General features: G+C 52.9%; 1 protein-coding gene across 1 annotated transcript in view; it reads right to left on the bottom strand.

Annotated features, from left to right (window-relative positions):
- LOC119589009 (keratin, type II cytoskeletal 2 epidermal-like) overlaps window positions 1–446 on the bottom strand; it is a gene marked incomplete at its 5' end in the record, with an annotated part of 1,124 nt that overhangs the window by 238 nt on the left and 440 nt on the right. Inside the window, 1 exon segment of the mRNA XM_037937603.1 lies at window positions 1–414. Coding sequence (XP_037793531.1) covers window positions 63–414 — 352 coding nt within the window.

The raw sequence follows: 446 nt of genomic DNA, 5'->3' as shown, positions 1-446 counted from the left end.
CACATAAGGAAATGCTTTACAATCCTCTTGTTTGTAGATGCAGTGGGCACAGTTGCATTTCTCTATTTACCTGTAAAGAACTGGTTTCCGCCAAAACCTGTGGGCCTTCCGCCAAAACCTCCGGGTCGGTTGCCGAAGTTATTCCCGCCAAAACCGGGTCGGTTGCCGAAGTTATTCCCGCCAAAACCGGGTCGGTTGCCGAAGTTGTTCCCGCCAAAGCCTGTTCCGAAATTGTTTCCGCCAAAACCTGTTCCGAAGTTACTCCCGCCAAAACCTCCGGGTCGGTTGCCAAAATTGCTGCCACCAAAGCCGGTTGTTCCGAAACCTCCAGGTCGATTGCCGAAGTTGCCACCAAAGCCTGGTCGCCCTCCGGCACCTTGGAAAGCCAGCTGATTCAGGAAATTCGCTCCAGTGCTGTGGAGGGAGAGGACGTGCAATTTCGTTTT

Source organism: Penaeus monodon, chromosome 24 (genome assembly GCF_015228065.2).
Source record: "Penaeus monodon isolate SGIC_2016 chromosome 24, NSTDA_Pmon_1, whole genome shotgun sequence".
NCBI lineage: Eukaryota > Metazoa > Arthropoda > Malacostraca > Decapoda > Penaeidae > Penaeus > Penaeus monodon.
This window is presented reverse-complemented; position numbering and strand designations above follow the sequence as displayed.